The sequence below is a fragment of the Pithys albifrons genome, chromosome 3 (genome assembly GCF_047495875.1).
Source record: "Pithys albifrons albifrons isolate INPA30051 chromosome 3, PitAlb_v1, whole genome shotgun sequence".
Lineage (NCBI taxonomy): Eukaryota > Metazoa > Chordata > Aves > Passeriformes > Thamnophilidae > Pithys > Pithys albifrons.
In genome coordinates, this window is record NC_092460.1 from 15,755,000 (window position 1) to 15,769,808 (window position 14,809).

Consider the following 14,809-nt stretch of genomic DNA (forward strand, 5'->3'; position numbering starts at 1 on the left):
AGTACTAGCTAGTCTCTGACAAGTTTTTGCCCACAAACTGCATGGAAGTTCCCAAAACCACTGCAATAAGTATTTAACTGCTCTTTGTTCTTTGTGCAGGACAAAAGAGAGCTCCCAAAGTAAGAGTTAACTCCTTGCTGCTCTGCATGCAGCTGCCTTCCTCACCATGCATGCACATCCCTGTCCTTAGGGTAGGAGGTAATGCCCAAAGACTCAGCCACATTGTGCTACTCAGTATCCTGAGTTTTTGTAGTGAAATGATTTTAGAAAAAAACAAGTGCCTGGTTTTCAGTGCTATGCCTTCCCTGGTGTCACTGGAGTTACCCTGGCAGAGAAACTATCTCCCAGGAGGAAGGTGTACCTCTAGCTAGCCCTGTTAGTCGACCAGTAACTGAGGAGGCAAGGAAGTCACCGTCTTAGTGTTTTGTCCACAGAGGGGTCTTTCAGACCTCCTTGTGCAGTGACCTCCGTTAGGAGGTCCCTAACTCTTATTCTGAATGGGAATTTCTGTACTCATAGGAGTGTTAGACTGTTGCTAGAGCTGAGCTGTGGATGCACAGACACTTGGACTTCCTTAGGTCTGCCTTGGAGCATGGAGATTGGATGCAGCTATAACACTGTTTCTCACACACCTTGGTGTCAGAAGACTGATAGTTACACAAATCTCACACCTCAAAACACTGTACCTGCTGCTTCATGACACTTCACAGCAATCTGAGCCTTTTTGCAGAGCAGACTGTCAGGAGCAATTCACTGCTGAAGCGTCAATGGTGGAGAATATTCTCCAGGCTGAATCCTGTGCTGTTTTAAGGGAAGTTTGAGAAGGAGATGATGAGGTGAGTTTTGTAAGCTTGGGTGCAATAGGTTGTGCCCAACTGTTGGACAAATCTTTTGCTGTGTTACACATTATGAGTCACACCTGTGTGCAGTGTTTAAGGGCAGCTCTGGCGGTCACAGTGTATGGGAGCATCTGAAGCAGAGTTACACAGAGCAGTAACGACTCCCTTTCTTATAGAGACTTCTAAACTGTAACTCTGTGATGTGCAAGTGTTGGTCGAGACACCAAACACCTCCCCCTGCTTGCATGTACAGCTGGGGGTGGTGATTGCTTCTGCTTATTGAGCTGAGAAAATTGGCAACCCCTGGTCTGCAGCACAAACCAGTGCTGTGATCAGGGCTGTTGGGTTTTGAGAGGGCAGGCACATTTCAAACCTCTAAAGTGCATGAGAAAGGACAGTTGTACCCCTCTTGGTGGTCAGGGTACCTCACAGGGCAGAGTGCCTGAGTATGTGCAGGTGCCCATGACCAAGGACCTGTGGGAACTGCTTGGGGATTGCGGATGGAGAGCTGTAACCCGCCTGAAGGAACAGCTGCCATCACCACTTCTCTTGGGAAACCCTCTTTGTAGATCTGGTGAGGACAGTGCAAAACATGGAACAGCTGGTGTGAACTCAGTGGCTGATGTTCCAGCTGATTCTTGGTGCCCAGTGTGTAACCACGGGATGGATTTACATCCTCACTGGCAACCACACCTGACCTGTGGCTGCCTTCTGCTGAGAAGACTCGGGCCTGCTTTTTCTCTTGGCTGTACTTGGGCACATGTGGCTGATCTTGCAGGGCTGTGCTGGACTGTTACCCACAGGCTGGTGCCAATGCTCTTCTCTTGAAGGCAGTGTGGGTAACTGCCCAGGTCTTCCTAGAGTGCACTGACAGTTTCAGCATGATCAGGCAGTTGTCAGCATGCAAATGTGGCTGATGAATTTTTGTGTTGTGTAAAAGGCTACTTGTATAACCATGTCAGAGGAGCACGTTGAGCTCCTGTTACAAAACCTTAATTGCGTTTCTGTTGTAGATGTAGGTTTTGCAAAATTGGGGCAGTATTATTCCATTGATTACCTGATGGGACCTGTTTGACAAGGCTGTTCCCACACTCCCTCCAACCCAGAGATCTAGCCTGTTCTTATACAAAATAGGTTTCTCTGTGTGTAGGTACTGTTTCTTAAAGCATTTCTGTCCCAGCGTGGGTCCCAGTTACACAGATTGGAGCTCACCATGCTGGAGCCTCTCTTGTCTTGTACAGCAAGATTTAGGCTGTGTACACAGTCTGGATTTTAACACAAAGCAGCAACAAAGCAATTCCTGCTCATAACTGCCAGCTCATGCCACAGGTGTGGTGGGAGCCGTTGCATGGTGATACTTGTGATTTTGTGTTAGTTGAACTTTGTGAAAGGCAACTTGATTCATGTTGGTGGCAAGGGTGGGAGCAGTCTCGGGAATCCGGCTGTCCCCTGAATCCCACTGAGCTGAGTCAGTGTTGTGTGTGGTGCTGTCACTAGCATGGCAGAGCTCTCAGTGTCTGGATGGTGTATGTGTTGGGAATGTGGGCTGAGGCACAGATTGTGTTCCTCACCTCAGAACTTGCATTGGCAGGACAAACACCAGCCTGAGCAGACATGGCTGTGGTGGATGAGGACCTGCACTCTGTGCAAGACCAAATTTATCATCAGATTTTGTGCTTCAGACTCCTGGTGAGATGAGAATTATATTTTAAAAAAACTCTGCTGATCCAGCTGTGTGTAGGTTTCACAAGATTTTGTATGATTAAGAGGGAAGAGAAGGTAAAATGCAGAGGGGAATGAGTCTACATAGGGATTGCACAACAAATATGAAAACATAGAGGAGACATGTAATAATTTGGGCTGCTGAGCCTTTGGATTTTGTTAGTGTCACCCTTGTCCTGAAGACACCCTTTCCTGGCACAGAGCGGGTGGCTGCCGGAGGAGGAGGTGATGTGGGTAATTGCTGGAGTGTGGGAAGGGATGCACTTCCTCTTCCAAACAAGCATGACTTTGTGCTCTCTGGTGCCTTGTCAAGGTCCTGCGGGCCCGGGGTGAGATGGCAGCAGTGTAACCATGGCAGTGTTTGTCTCCGGTTTAATGACTCATCCTGGAGCATGTGACCATGTGTGCAGCCTCCCTGCTTCACTTTGCCCTATTTCAACCAATCTTTTGATCTAGTTATATAACCAGGAGTCGACAGGGGTGGGGGGAAGGAAGCACTGCTGAAGAATTGCAGGTAATGTGACTAAAATGTGTCGGTGGCTCAAATAGCAAAGCTGTTGTCTGGGAAGCCTGGGAAACTGGGTTTATTCCCAGCACAGTTCTCCATCTGCCAGTGAGTGTGATATTTGAGTCTAAGGAGGCATGGTGGGAGGACAGGCCTGCAAGACCTTGACTGTGGTAGGAGAACTGCTTGTAGCTGCAAACCCCTTTGCCTTTATCTTCACATGCAACGTAACTTTTCTTTCATTCATCATGAGATCTGTTTCATCCCATAAGCTGTGGATACTTGTTTTTCCAGTGTGTGTAGGACTTGAAGAGACTGATGTTCACAGAAATGTTTGAGCTGCTCTGCTGTTATTGGTCTGTAGTGGGGTGAGCCCTGAAGTCCAAAATGGATACTGACATAGATATGGAGCAAATCCTGGGGCTGATCTGGTGGGAGTTCTGGAGAGGAAGTTTGCAAAGCTGGTGCTTTTGCCCAAGGTGTGAATCTACTCTTGTCATCTCAGCTTTAAGAGGTGATACTGGTGGTATCAGGCATATTAATGTGACAGCTGTAGGTGCAATGTGCTGTTCTGAAACAGCCTTCATTTAAGCTCCCAGCTTTTTGAGAAGGGTTGCTCTTTGTCTCCAGATCCCACAGAGTCACAATGAGATGCTTGTGGGTTCTGCATTACTTCATCTGCCAGATTCTTCTGCACTGATGTCTTCTTTCCTTCAAAGTTCTGTCTGTGTCATTTCAGTTCAGTCATTAACTCAGATACACAGTGTAAGCAAGAAAGCTGATTATGAGATGAGTTTCCGGGTATCTCTTTGCCTGACACAAGGGGACAAGATGCTTCAAAGAAGTGATTACAATGCTTGTCAGAAACAGTTTGCTTCAAGGGAAGCTTTTGAACAGAAACATTTCCTTTCTGTGCTCTGGAAACATTAGCTTGGTCACTGGCAGCCTGTTGAAGAGCCAAGTGTCACACAGAACAAGGTGTCATTTCACATAGTGCTTTAAGAGTGAAATCAGGCATTAATGGAAGTCTGAAAATGGCAGAATGAGGAGAAAAAGGAATGCATGTGATTTATAATGTAGAAAGAGTATTGCCACTTTTTATTTTTAAAAAAGTTTGTTGGAAGTTATCATTTAAATCATGTGAGTGGAGCCTGGTGCTAGAAAAACTGAGCTGCCCAGTGTTTGAACCAGATAACCTTTTGCATGCTGTGTTCTGTTAGCCTGGGAGATGATTACAGAGGTGTCATATAAACAGAAATTTCTGCCCTACTTGTGTGATGTGAAACAAAGAAAAAGAGATACAAGTTCCTTGTTTTAATCAGAGCTCATTGGGAGCCCATAGGAAAACAGACACTTGGGACAGCAAGTGCCCCACATGGACTGAAATAATTTTGCCTTGTTTTTCTGTCAGGGCACTTTTGGGCTGTGTTGAGTGATGTGAATCTTGGCTTTCACTGAGAACAGACCCTTCACTGTAAAATTTTTAACACTTTTTGGCTGTCACAAAGGCCCCCCGTTTTGACCCTCAGAGAAACATGCTTCCAAAATGAGAGAGAATAGGGACTGTCAGTTCCCACTCAGCTCAGGTCCTGGGGAATGCTCATGTACAAGCCAGGCTGGCACAGCTGTTCTCATGGCATGTCCCTCTCCCCTTTGCAGACCAACCCCAGGAGGGCGTGTTCAGCGGTGACCATGCTGAGCACGCCGAGGATGGAGAATGGCAGCGCTCGACTTCAACTACCTCATCTCCGAGTGAGCGGGCAGAGCAACTCTTGCAGAACCAGCACAAGAGCCTGGCCTCTGAGGACACCAAAAAGAAGAGAGCTCAGAAACCGTCTCACATGCGGAGGAACATACGGTAAGGAGGACAGAAAGAGCTGGGGCCACACAGAGCCCTTTGGGTGAGAACAGAATCTCTGCACTTTGCTTCTAAGTTATGTTTTGCCACTGCTGGCAAACCAGATGGTTTTTCTTTTCCAAAACCTTAGGATTTCACCAGTGGGAGTAGTATGATCTCAGACTGGAGTGCTGCATGTGGGTGCAGACTTGTTTGGTATTTCAGAAGAGGGAATATTTGGTTATGGAATATATTGCAAAAGTTGTGTAATTGCTGCTGGCTTTTAAGAGATGTAATTGAAAAACAGTACCATCGTTAAGTTAATACCAGTTTCAGATATTTGCTGAGGTGAATCCTATTGCAAACAGCCTGAAATAGTCATTTCTTGTACTATCCTGCATACTTGTTGGTAGGAATGCTGATGCTACAACTGATGACTGAAATGTTGGAAATCAGTTTAATCTGGATTATATAAAGCAGTAATTGTTTGATTGTGTAAGTCACCCCATATTCTGGGACAGGTTGTCAGGTGGTAAATCACTATGAAATTTTGCTCAAGGGGAGCCTTAAATGCTCAGAAGAGTCCAAATGGAGCAGAAACTGCTGTGGCAGCAAGTGGCTTCTCTTGCCCTATGTGTGATATGCTGCTGGTTTCTGGTTCATTCATTGTGCAGATTGATTTTCTTAAAGCCAAAGAAATAAACATTGAGCAGGCCTTGGAAACTGAGGCTTCATTAGGATGTTCCTGAAATGTGCAGTTGGGTGGTTCTAAAGGCTGGTTTGAGGGAGCTGGATTTTACCACTGATTGGGCAGAATTTCTCCTCTGGCAAAAGCACCTTCATTTCCAGGACTGCAATGTGACACTCAAGATGGGTAAAAGAGCAACTTTGGAAGTAAAAATAATTGCCTGTAAAAGGAAGGTGCTTTGAGAGCATCCCTTGAAATAGTTGTTAAAGCCATTAGAGGTCCTAGTTGCTGAAAATGCTATGTCAGAAGAGAACCAGAGTGATGACTTTCTGTGGCAGAACTGCTGCCTTTTCTTCCCATATATCTTCTTTGCATAACTTTATGCATTTTGTATTTACAAACTGCATATAAATTAAAAACACCTTTTCAGGCAGAAGAACTGGTCTTTGGTAATGTAGTTTTTAAGTATGTGCTTACTCACTCAGGTTTCTTCCTTTCACTACTTTGCTTCTGTCAAAATTTTATTTTTTCCTTGACTAATAGTGTTACCTGTAGTTGGGAAACACAGTCTTGAAATAGCTGTATTTGCCTGTATCTTTTGATGATGATGTTCCTGGTCTGTGTAGCTGACAGACTCCTGGAGCTTGTCAGTCACCTTCTGAGCCAGCCGTGCAGCCATTCACGTTTCTGGAAGAAATTGCTTGAGTGTAACCAAATCACATATGCTCCCATGTGCAGAAAGCTGTTGCGTGAGGACCAACTGGAAGCTGTGACAAAGGCAGCCCAGCAGGAAGAGTTGGAGAGGAGGAAGCGGCTGGAGCAGCAGCGGAAGGATTATCCAGCCACTATTCCAACTGTACCCCTTGAGTTTCTTCCTGGTAAGCAGTGGGAGATGCCAACCAAAGCAAGAGTTTTAAGGATAGAAGCTGAATGAAGAAGGTAATGCCATGCTTGTCCATGATAGGACAAGGAGATAGTGATTTTAAACTGGAAGAAGATAGATTTAGGTAGGAAGATATTCTGTGAAAATATATGTTTCATAATGAGAGTGCTGAAACACTAGCACAGGTTGTCCAGAGGAGTGGTAAATGCCCCATCCCTGAAAACATTCAAGGTCAGGATGAAGGTCCTTGCCCATGGCAGGAATGTTGGACTAAATGGCCTTTGAAGGGCCCTTCCAACCCAAACCATTCTGTGTTTCTGTGCTGCACTTGGACTTTGAAGTCTAAAGTCGTGAAAGAGCAGCTCCAAACTACTTGTTGGTTCAGTGTAGGCAGTTCCACTTACGAGCTAGTGGAATCAAGATGCTGTGGCTGCATGGCGAAAGGTGCCAGGAAATGTCTGTTGAATATATTTTGACATATTAATTGTGTGTAGGGGGATTCTGGAACAGAGCTCTGTTGTCTTTCCAACTGGTGTGGGAGCTTAAACCAACAGGCTTGACAGAAATGCCATGTCCATGGTCCAGACCCAGTTTGTACTAGGAATGGTCTGGTAACACATGAATCTGGTACTGGGGATAGTGGAGCAATAGACTGGGTGCACATATGTTCATGATGTAACCTTGTCCTGGCATGTTTCAGCAAGCAGTGAGCAGCAGGCAGTATAATGGTTAAGCATCACTCTTGTCTTCTGGTGGATATGTCATCTTGCATTGTTTCCTAATCTGTATCATTTGGGTGATCTTGTTTATAGCACCACCTCTGTCTGGTGTAAAGGGCAGAGAAGTGTAGCTGGATGTTGTCAGGGTAAGGAGTTCTTGAGCTGGCTTTGCCTCTTGAGAAAATACAAATTCTGCTTTACATGCAAGTGTTCAAAACTTTTTTACATTGAAGAGAAGGAAAAAGGGTTGTTTAAAACACTTCAACCCTTTCAGAGTGGGCTGCAACCCCAGAAGAATGTTGTTGCTGAGTCACTGCAATGGTGCTGTTTTGTCCCCATTAGCCTCTCCCCCCACATGGCAGCACTAACACATACAAACAAATGCTCTCGATCAGCAAAAGTTGTTTATGATATGTGGATGTAATTATGACAGTGTCCCTACTAACAGAGGGCAGTTATCATCCCTTCAGTTCTTTGCTGGGTGAAACAGTTTTTACTTCTGAGACCAAAAAAAAAGAGAAACAAAAGGCATGTTGCATGGTCAGTGTGTCCCAGTCAGGGCATGAAACAGAGGGTGCCATCAGCAATGGGCTATTGTTTCAGCATATTGAGAAAGGAGGAGAGTGTGACCCAGGAAGCTGAGTCATAGCAGTATTGTAGACAGTGAGAGTCTGTTGTGGAAAATTCCAGGACTAGGTTATTGGACCAAAAGTGGAAGGAAATACTGTCTGGTTTCTGAACAGTTTTGTCTCCTTCCCCATTATTATGAATTACTTATTGTTTGTAATTTATGTTTGTAGAGGACATCGTTTTCAGAACAGCAGAGGCAACCCAGCTCCCCCCTCAGGTCCTGGCTGAGGAAGTGATCTGCCTCGACAGTACCAGCAGTGGCAGTGAAGATGATGCTAAAGGAAAAAATAGCATTAAAGATGGTAAGTGACCAATTGCCTCAGCCTCGTCTTCTCACAATATGCTGTTTATTCAGCCACAAGTCTGTTTTCATCTAGTCAGATGCCCCAGTGGTGAATCACTTCAGATTTTTGTAGGCTTATTAGCTTCCAATTATATGGGCAGTTCTGGTCTAGAAGTCCTAAAGTGACATTTATAAAAGGAGCCTGTCAGGCCTTCTTGTGAGCTGGTGTTTATTTGTGCTTTGTAAATGCACTTAACTTTGCTCAGTGCTCTACTGAAAAATGCTTACATGAGATGTGGCATCATCTGCTGTGTGTAACAGGAGCATCTAAGTGTTCAGATCTGCAGCTGAAAGTGAGTTTTGTGTCCCCAGATGGACCTAACCTGACTGCTTTATGCCACTCTGGTGCAGCACTTCTGCCCCATTTCCTTGATGGTCCTTAGACATTGCATCAGTAGGTAAAATGCATGTCTGTGTTTGAGATTTAAGCGGACATATGTAGGGGAATGGAAAATACTCATAGAAACTCTCATGTTATGTTTGGATCAGCCCAAATTAATGTTCTCTGAAACACAGGAAAGCTCAGGGAAACTCATGCTTTCATGTGCTGGTTTGAGAGGCCTGATGTGTGTCTGTATCGTGCCTGCTTGTTCAGAAGAGGTCATTAGGCCAGTGTGGAGTTGCAAAAGGTGGTGATAGCCTTATTTCCTGATTTCCGTTATTAACCCTGATGTCAAGTTCACCTTTGCCCTTATCCTCTGCTGCTTTGGTTACTTCACAGAAGTGATTGAGCTGAGCTCAGGAGAGGATGATGCCCTCCAAATTGTGGACAGCAGTGACTCTGGCAATGAAGGGGAGGAGGATGGCAGTGAAGAGAGCAGTGGCTCTCATGTGAATGATGCCTTAAATCAGTCAGATGCTCTGGGGCAAGTAATTGTCAACATCAATCATCCACCAAATGAAGAGGACATTTTTCTGGCTCCCCAGCTTGCACATGCAGTTAAACCTCATCAGGTAGGCTTTGTTAGCCTTGACAATGCAGTGAGTTCAGGCAAGCCTGCCTTGGAATCTCCCTTCTTTGGTGAGCTCTGTGACCAGTAGTGACTGCTGTGGACAGTTGAATGATACAGACAAAGGAATGCCAAGGCTCTGCATAACTTTGGCTGTTGTTTTCATCAGACCTTTGTATATTTAGAAAATGAAAGTATATTTATAAACAAACTAATCAACCCCAATTCAGATTCTCAGGCTACAATTTAATTTTGATTTATTGATACAGTCTCAGGACATTTTATGAGTATCTAAAAATAGTTTCCGAGTCTTCCCTGTATTAGAGTACTTTGGTGAATGTGTAACTTCCCTTTTATGTTTTCATGGTTTATACAATTGTAATGTAATTGCCACTCTGTAAATACACACCCATTTTGGGTTCATTTTCTCACGCCATTCTAACACCTTTTCTACTTTTCTGTCTAGATTGGTGGGATCCGATTCCTGTATGACAACTTGGTGGAATCCTTGGAGAGATTTAAAACCAGCAGTGGGTTTGGGTGTATTTTAGCACATAGCATGGGCCTGGGCAAGACGATACAGGTCATCTCTTTCTTGGATGTACTTTTTCGGCACACGGAGGCAAAGACTGTTCTTGCCATTGTTCCTGTGAGTAGCCACATGAAGGGGTGGCTGAGGGGCTTCTTTGCATTGCTTCTTTCTTTGCACAGAGAAGGTTGTTTAGTGCCCTCTCACAGCAAGCTCTATCATACCCTTGCTACTCTTCTCCCTCTTTTGTTCTGTGTCCCTGAGTTTGCATGCTGTGGTGCTTCTATCTGGGCACAGCTGAGTGTCATTCCCTGTTCTCATTTTTGCTGTTAAAAGTCCAAGTGACTCAATTGGGATTTTAATCCTTCCATGGCTAACTTTTTCAGGTGAATACACTCCAAAACTGGCTAGCAGAGTTCAACACGTGGCTCCCAGCACCTGAAAGCCTTCCTGCTGATTATAACTCCAAAGAGGTCCAGCCCCGCACCTTCAAAGTCCACATCCTGAATGATGAACATAAGTAAGTGCCAGTAAAAGTCTTTTTGAGGTCCTGGACTTTGTCTTAGGGATCTGGTATCAGAATTACTGTTGTAGACTGTTCAGTTTGGTCTAATTCTGTGCCCTTGACTTTTCCACTCTGCGTTTATTGTGGATGCTGCCTTGAGCAGAGGATTTTGGTACCTCTGAGAGGTTTGCTGTCTCTTTCATCCAATATTTATATCTTGTGCTTCCTTCTCACGCTCTTGATACACTTTTCTGTTCTTCCATATGTGCTGAGATCAGGAACCCAGTTCCAGAGTCAGAGCTGCCTCTGCAGAGAGGAGCAGAAGTGCTGTCTTTTGGTGGGACAGTGTTAGTCCTGTCAGATCCTGGGATTCCTGAGGCATGTGCCCCTATACCACATCTCTTGTGTTTTAAATGTGGATTGGGGTTTTTTTCCTGAGATATTTTTACACATTTAGGGATTCCTCTACCTGACACTGACTTTCTGTGAATTGTGTTGTCCTTAAAGGGTTCTGGCAAGCTACACAAAGCCTCTTTGTTCAAAAGGGGGGGATCAGTGATTGCAGTTACAGCCTGGTGTGGAGTGTGTTCTTGGTTCGTGGATCTCTGCTTCTCTCTGGGTCACTTTTCTTGCATGAGTCAGGACATTGCAGTGGTCCTAGGGAATTCTCAGTCCTTACACCTACCTGTTGAGGTCTTTACCTTCTTAATGGGATGTGTTTTGAATTGGCTGATGCTACTCCAGCTGTGTGTTCCCTACTGGCTGGGATCTGGTGTGTGCTGATGTATTGAGTGAAGACTGTGTCTAGATCTGAACCAAATCTGAGCAGGCTGGCAGGGAATAACTGGGGAACATGAGCCTTGGAGAAGACAACAACAAGGGATAAACAACTAGAGAATTACAGCCATGTGCATTAGTAGCTCATTCTGCAAATGGTTTTTGCAGAGACAGACTCAACAGCTCTTCAAAAAGAGTGCTCTCAAGTTTAATATGCTTTTGTACATGACAGACTTCTACAGCTCAGTTCCTGTAAGGATTTGTCATTCTCTACCCTTCTGCCCATGGCAGCTAAAAGGCTTTTTTCCCCTCTGTAGCAGTTAGTTTCCTAAAGAAATTTCATTGTATTCTTGTGTCTGGTTTGATGTGAGAAAAAAGCTGCAATTAATTGAACAGGTCTTTTTTCTAAGCAGACTCCAATCCAGTAATTCAGTTTGAAGCCAGAGTAAAACTTACCGTTTATTTGGTTGTTTTGCAGGACAACAGCTGCACGTGCAAAGGTGGTAAATGACTGGGTGACAGAAGGTGGTGTGTTGCTGATGGGATATGAGATGTACCGTCTCCTCTCACTGAAGAAGTCCTTTGCCACTGGCAGGAAGAAGAGAACAAAGAAACAAACTGGCCCTGTCATTATTGACTTGGATGAGGAAGACCGGCAGCAGGAGCTTTTGAAAGGTGGGAGGCAAGCCCTCAGGGAGAGTGAGATCCTGCCGTTCAACTGGCCATCAGCTGTGGCAGCACAGGGAAACAACCTGTAACTTGCTTTTAGTGTCGCTGACATGATCAAACCTTCCTGGGCAGGGTTGTGTCTTTGGAGGAAGAAGGTTGTTAAGCTTTGGCTGAGTCTTTTGATTTCTTGCAAGAGCTGCAAGTAAGTGTGGAAGTCAGTACACTGAACTCTGGGATTTGTCAGTGTGAGATTTGCCAGAAATGATTCAAGACACCCAGACTGATGCAATGTGGGTCATTCAGCAGAAGTCAAGGGACAGTTGTGTTTGCTCATTACCACATTATGCAAAATCAGAGTTAGTGTCCAGTCATATTTTATCTCCTAAATCAGCTCTTTGCACCCATGATTCTGACTTTTTTGTCTTTCAGAACTACTCTTTCATGAAGCTGGTGACCATATAAACCAGAACTTTGTCTTACTCATCTCTAACTAACACCTAATGTTCCTTGTCCTCAGGGATTGAGAAGGCTTTGTCTCGCCCTGGCCCAGATGTGGTTATTTGTGACGAAGGACACCGGATAAAGAACTGCCACGCCAGCACTTCCCAGGCCCTGAAGAACATCCGCTCCCGCCGGCGGGTGGTGCTGACTGGCTACCCACTCCAGAACAACCTCATTGAGTACTGGTGCATGGTGGACTTTGTCCGGCCGGACTTCCTGGGCTCCCGGCAGGAATTCAGCAACATGTTTGAGCGCCCCATCCTGAACGGGCAGTGTATTGACAGCACCCCGCAGGACGTGCGGCTGATGCGGTACCGCAGCCATGTCCTGCACAGCCTGCTGGAGGGCTTCGTGCAGCGGTGAGTGCACCAGCAGCTCTTAGTGGTGTAGTCCCTGCCAACACCTTCCTCATCCTGAATTACTCTGCTTGCCTGCTGAGTTTAGGTAATACAACTGAATCTTGCTGCCTTATAGAATCATGGAATCGTTCAGCTTGGAAAAGACCTGTGAGATCATCAAGTCCAACCATTACCCCAGCACTGCCTAGTCCACCACTAAACCATGTCCCCAAGTGCCACATCCACACATCTGTTAAATCCTTTCAGGATTTAACCACTTCAGCAGGTAGCCAGTTCCAATGCTTGACAACTCTTTCAGTGAAGAAATACTTCCTAATATCCAGTCCCAACCTCCCCTGGCACAACTTGAGACCATTTCCTCTCATTCTGTCTCTTGTTACCTGGGAAAAGAGACTGCCCCCCACCTGGCTCCAACCAGTTGTCAGGGAGCTGTAGGGAGGGAGAAGTTGTAGAGAGCGTCGTTCTCTCCAGGCTGAACCTCCCCCAGCTCCCTTAGCCACTTCTCATCAGACTTGTACTCCAGACCCTTCCCCATCTTCACTGCCTTTCCCTGGGCACACTTCAGCCCCTTGATGTCTTTCTTGTCTTGAGGGACCTAAAACTGAACCCAGGCTTCAAGGCGCAGCCTCAGCAGTGCTGAGTATAGGGCGATGGTCGCTGCCCTGGCCCTGCTGGATACACTGTCCCTTACAACTCTGTTTTGCCTTAGGGTTAGAAGTAAAGTTGTTCTGCTTTGGTACCACAGACTCTGATAACAGCGAAGAACACCTCTAAGTGTACCAGAGTGACCTCAGGTTTATTTTAATGTCTTAGTAGTTAATTTGGACATGCACTTTTTTCTACCCAAGGATTTCATGAAAGTGGTATGAAACGTGACAGTGACTCCACTGCTCTGGAAACAAATCAGCTTTTTTCCCTCAGATGGGCGTTCTAAAATGCTGGCCCAGTGATTTGAACAGACTATCTTAATCATTAGCAGAGCTGAAAATAGACCTTAGGTCTTGTTTCTGGTTTTTAGCTACCATGGAAAAGAGGACTTTCATCACCCTCTAACACTGTGACCTGTGGTAGAAGATTGTAACATTTGAGATCTCTGTAATTGTGTTTACAGTTGGTATTTGGCTGCAGGGAGAGTATCTCAGAAGTGTCATGCATTAGAGAAACATGCAATTTAAAGGTGTCTCCCCCTGCAGTCAGGTGGGCAAGAAGTCAAGATCTTACCCTACAGGCAGCCACAGAGAGGTCATATTGGGAAATTCCCTTCCCTGTGTTTATCCCTCTCTTTTTATTTCCTCCACAGGCGAGGCCACAACGTTCTGAAGGTTCAGCTCCCATCTAAGGAAGAACATGTCATTTTGGTACGTCTGTCAAAGATCCAGCGGGCCCTTTACACGGAGTTCATGAACCGGTTCCGAGATGCAGGCAACAGTGGCTGGCTGGGCCTGAACCCACTCAAAGCTTTCTGTGTCTGTTGTAAGGTATGTTTTGGCAGGAGATGCAAAGAAATACTCCAATATGTAAGAGAAAGGAATATGAGACAAAGCAGGAGGTGAAAGTGTGGTTGGCCAGGCCAGGGACATTTTGTCTCCTCAGAGTGCTCTGCAATCGCCCAACAGTTATCTTTGCTTCCAGAACTGTGGTACAGGGATGTTAATTGTGTTTTTCAAATTGTGCAAGAAACCCGCAGCCAGCAGCTGAACCAGTACTGAGCTGATACCTTCACCTGCATAACCTTACCTGCTGCAGTGCAAACAGGCAGCCTCTTCTGTGTGGGGTGCCCAGTGGCCTCCTGGTTTGTTTTCAAGGAAAGAATTCAGCACTTTTAAGGATATGAAAGCCTAGGAGATGTATTAGTTCTTTCCTCTGAGTAACTGTGGGGACTTTCAGACCACAGTCGTTGGCAAACAGCAGGCCAGCACAGGTCTAACCACTTTCTTCCAATCACTTTCTTTTCTTACCCTTTCAGATCTGGAACCATCCAGATGTGTTGTATGAAGCTCTGCAAAAGGAGAATCTGGCAAACGAGCAGGATTTGGATGTGGATGACCTTGGCACAGCAAGTACTAATTCCCGCTGCCAGCCTCAGGGAGTTAAAGTCAAAGCAGAGAGTAACTCTTTGGCATCACCAGTTGGAGAAGCAACTAATAGCAAGTTCCTCCAGAGTGTTGGCTTCAACCCTTTTCAGGAGAGAGCAAATCAGGTCGTAACTTACGAGTGGGTGAGTGCCACAGCTGGAAAACTCTTCATGTGGAGAATCTAAAAGACTGTTCTATTCAGGGCAGTTTTCTGAAGTAGAACAAAGAGAAGACTCTTATGTTTGAGTTGTGGGTTTCTCTTACGTTTTCATAATCAC

At 45.4% G+C, this 14,809-nt stretch overlaps 1 protein-coding gene across 5 annotated transcripts in view; it reads left to right on the forward strand.

Annotated features, from left to right (window-relative positions):
• Positions 1 to 14,809, forward strand: part of RAD54L2 (RAD54 like 2) — a 71,256-nt gene that overhangs the window by 43,972 nt on the left and 12,475 nt on the right. For all 5 annotated transcript variants that reach the window (XM_071550610.1, XM_071550614.1, XM_071550612.1 and 2 more), the window contains 10 exons: positions 4,726 to 4,924; positions 6,330 to 6,469; positions 7,994 to 8,125; positions 8,888 to 9,120; positions 9,583 to 9,765; positions 10,032 to 10,165; positions 11,406 to 11,602; positions 12,114 to 12,456; positions 13,757 to 13,934; positions 14,423 to 14,674. In XM_071550610.1, the coding sequence (XP_071406711.1) occupies positions 4,726 to 4,924; positions 6,330 to 6,469; positions 7,994 to 8,125; positions 8,888 to 9,120; positions 9,583 to 9,765; positions 10,032 to 10,165; positions 11,406 to 11,602; positions 12,114 to 12,456; positions 13,757 to 13,934; positions 14,423 to 14,674 (1,991 nt within the window). The remainder of the gene's footprint in view (positions 1 to 4,725; positions 4,925 to 6,329; positions 6,470 to 7,993; positions 8,126 to 8,887; positions 9,121 to 9,582; positions 9,766 to 10,031; positions 10,166 to 11,405; positions 11,603 to 12,113; positions 12,457 to 13,756; positions 13,935 to 14,422; positions 14,675 to 14,809) is intronic.